General features: G+C 45.7%; 1 protein-coding gene across 1 annotated transcript; it reads left to right on the top strand.

Annotated features, from left to right (window-relative positions):
• The first annotated feature begins 1,709 nt into the window (after nt 1-1,709).
• LOC126523337 (arylamine N-acetyltransferase-like) lies at nt 1,710-2,333 on the top strand. The gene has a single exon (XM_050171978.2). It carries the CDS (start codon nt 1,710-1,712, stop codon nt 2,331-2,333), a length of 624 nt encoding a protein of 207 aa, XP_050027935.2.
• Nucleotides 2,334-3,885: the final 1,552 nt, after the last annotated feature.

The following is a 3,885-nucleotide window of genomic DNA, read 5'->3' on the forward strand; positions in this document are numbered from 1 at the left end:
AGTATTTACTAAGGTAATTGCAAATAGAATCCGGAACACCTTAGACTTCCGTCAACCAAAGGACCAGGCAGGATTCCGTAAAGGCTACTCAACAATAGATCATATTCACACTATCAATCAGGTGATAGAGAAATGTGCGGAATATAACCAACCATTATATATAGCTTTCATTGATTACGAGAAAGCGTTTGATTCAGTCGAAACCTCAGCAGTCATGGAGGCATTGCGGAATCAGGGTGTAGACGAGCCGTATGTAAAAATACTGAAAGATATCTATAGCGGCTCCACAGCCACTGTACTCCTCCATAAAGAAAGCAACAAAATCCCAATAAAGAAAGGCGTCAGGCAAGGAGATACGATCTCTCCAATGCTATTCACAGCGTGTTTACAGGAGGTATTCAGAGACCTGGATTGGGAAGAATTGGGGATAAGAGTAAATGGAGAATACCTTAGTAACTTGCGCTTCGCTGATGATATTGCCTTGCTTAGTAACTCAGGGGACCAACTGCAATGCATGCTCACTGATCTGGAGAGGCAGAGCAGAAGGGTGGGACTAAAAATGAATCTGCAGAAAACTAAAGTAATGTTTAACAGTCTCGGAAGGGAACAGCAGTTTACGATAGGTAGCGAGGCACTGGAAGTGGTAAGAGAATACATCTACTTAGGACAGGTAGTGACTGCTGATCCAGATCATGAGAGTGAAATAATCAGAAGAATAAGAATGGGCTGGGGTGCGTTTGGCAGGCATTCGCAGATCATGAACAGCAGGTTGCCATTATCCCTCAAGAGAAAAGTGTATAACAGCTGTGTCTTACCAGTACTCACGTACGGGGCAGAAACCTGGAGGCTTACGAAAAGGGTTCTACTTAAATTGAGGACGACGCAACGAGCTATGGAAAGAAAAATGATAGGTGTAACGTTAAGGGATAAGAAAAGAGCAGACTGGGTGAGGGAACAAACGCGCGTTAATGACATCTTAGTTGAAATCAAGAAAAAGAAATGGGCATGGGCAGGACATGTAATGAGGAGGGAAGATAACCGATGGTCATTAAGGGTTACGGACTGGATTGCGAGGGAAGGGAAGCGTAGCAGGGGGCGACAGAAAGTTAGGTGGGCAGATGAGATTAGGAAGTTTGGAGGGTCAACATGGCCACAATTAGTACATGACCGGGGTAGTTGGAGAAGTATGGGAGAGGCCTTTGCCCTGCAGTGGGCGTAATCAGGCTGATGATGATGATGATGATGATGATGACATACATGAGACAAACGTAATGTTGCTCATGCAAACGTGCGGACAGGAAGTCCCGAGTTTGCGCTAGTTGCACAGAGTAAACTCCAAATAAGAGACATGACAAGTCCAGTGCTCTTTTCACCGCCACAAAACCACGACTGCGGCTCCCAAAATGGGGAGTCATTCGAGCATCCAGACCCAGAGCTCTTCGCCGCAACGGCAAAGCGAAAGATAGACTTTGGTGACTACCGCATGGGACCACTTAACCCGAAGGAACTGCTGCTTTGCCTTGATGTCCTGAAGCTAGAGCCCAGTGCCCTGAGAGTAAAGGACCTGGCCACCTTGAACACTCTCATCAAGATCCCATGTTGAGAGGATCCCTTTCCAAAATATAGACGTGTTCCTCAGCTATCAGCCGCCGCTTCATGACGACTCGGTGTTCTGCAAGGTGATTGAATAATTTCGCGGTGGCTGCTACATGGAGCTCAATAACATCTTCGGCAGGCTTCTGCTGACATTGGGCTTCAAATTCCACATTCGGGCTGCCCGGGTCCGCTGGAGGCGTCCAATAGACTCGTCACTCACTACCCTAACACACATGCTTTTATGCGTCGACCTAGACGAGGAAGGCGAGTACGTCGCTGACATGGGCTTCGGCGGTGGGCCCAATCCGTTCAAGGCGCTTCCTGTAGAAGGCGACCCTGAGCCTTACCGTGCACGCAGACTCGATGAAGAAGGTAACATCGAGGTGGCCATCAAGTGGACGGGACGCGATGGCGCATCGCCGACTTGGCGTCCCCTGTTTGACGTGTTTGCTCCACCGCAAAATTGGATCGACTTCGTCCCAGTGTACTGGTACTTCAAGCTGCACCCGCGATCGCTTCTCCGTCACACGCTCATGGTGGGGCGCTTCGACGACGATTCGTGGCTGATGCTAGTGGACGGTCGCTTCTCTCGCCGCTCGACCATCGGGCAAGTGGAGCAGCGTCACATCAAGGACGTGGAAGAAGTTCTTCGCCTCTTCGACACCGAGTTTGCTTTAAAACTGAATCCCGACGTCGACCTCGATTTCCTCAGGCCAAGGATTGAGAGCGTTATTTAGAAATTCAACAGGAGATGAACTGGTGATAGAATGTTTTATTTTATCTCCAGCGTATTTTCCGCAACATTGAGCAAATAACTGTCGTGAAACGTACATTTAAAATGGCCCAGTGTAGAATAAATATACTCCACGGGCTGCTGACTTGGAATAGTTGGTTGAACGTCAATGCGTTGTCGTCTTTCTTTAGTCCTGCTTGTATCTTGTAGACGCTCAGCATAGGAGAAACTTGAATGACCATGCACTCAAGATAAATACTGCGTGCACTGCCGTTCAAATATTACTGATGGGTGTTTATTTGTTTACTTATTTAATTATTCATTTATTTTTATTTTTTATTTATACAAGGTGCCCTCAGTGCCATGTTGGCGTTACGGAGTGGTATATTTGTCGGAAATTGTTGGAGATGCAAGTCTTAAACAAATATTTGTCCAGCTTGCTCGCGATGGAGACGGAGAGGTGACTTCATTCCGATGACACCTTGGCACAAACCAATGAAAGTAGAAATTGGTGTGGCTGCTTGGCACTTGAGCTTTGAAGCAATGGTCTACACATTATGACAGGTAGGATGGCGCATCAAAAAGACCGTTCTTAAGATAATTATTATAGAAAAGGTCTTAGAAAAAAGAAAGAGATGGGTAATTTCTCTGCAAGAAAAATCACCAAGATTAAGGGAGGACTTCATCACAGGCACGCTGGAAATATAGGAATATTTGAAAAAAAATATAAAACGTTCCGAGCGCTTCTGTATGGGCACAAGAGGAGAAATGAGCACAACTGGTGGGTGGCCCCACATACACGAGGTGTACTCGAGCTTGGACATGACGAAGGTTTCCTACAGTGTTAGTTTTAGTTGAACAGAGCTATGGACCCTGCGTTATGGGCTTACTGCTCTAGTCGTTCTCATGTGCCGCAGTGATCGCAGCAGGAACCTCAATATGCTTCGAAGGATGCTTATCAAGAAGCCATAATATCAGAAACAACATCGAAAAGAAATTATCCGCGAGTGGCCCCGTGAAGCCTTCGAACTACGTACCGGCATATTGCTTGTAGAATGTTTTACCTCTCAACTACGCTGGTATTTTTCTTTCTGTCCTGGAATTTCTTTCAGGGCACTAATTGCTCTTTGCAGCTAATAAACAAACGAACAAATGATTCTGTTCTATTGGAACGGTGGCGCAGAAACATACAGAGTACCGCAGAATTCTTTTTGGTCCCTGAGGAAAGCTTCTTTGTCAAAGGACAAGCTTTGCGATAATCATTCCAATGGTCTCATCGACAAATTTATTATGGACGCAAAATAACCCCTTGGGTGAAACCAGTCCGGATGTCATACGTTAATTAGTGGTCGATCATTTGAATAAAATGGGCTGCGCCAGAAATTGCACTTTTGATTTTCTTTCTTTCGCATGTGCTTTCCAAGGCTGTGCATTCCTGCAGGTAAAAATATATCATATGGTACGTCGTCAGAAATTCGTCGCACTTGACATCGCACTGAATGAGCATTTAAGACAAAACGTTTTTTGGAATGTACGCTGAAGTAATTGCAAAAATA

Source organism: Dermacentor andersoni, chromosome 6 (genome assembly GCF_023375885.2).
Source record: "Dermacentor andersoni chromosome 6, qqDerAnde1_hic_scaffold, whole genome shotgun sequence".
Classification (NCBI taxonomy): Eukaryota; Metazoa; Arthropoda; class Arachnida; order Ixodida; family Ixodidae; genus Dermacentor; species Dermacentor andersoni.

Coding starts and splice junctions, on each gene's coding strand:
- LOC126523337 (XM_050171978.2), top strand. CDS start 1,710: ATGGAGCTCAATAACATCTTCGGCAGGCTTCTGCTGACATTGGGCTTC.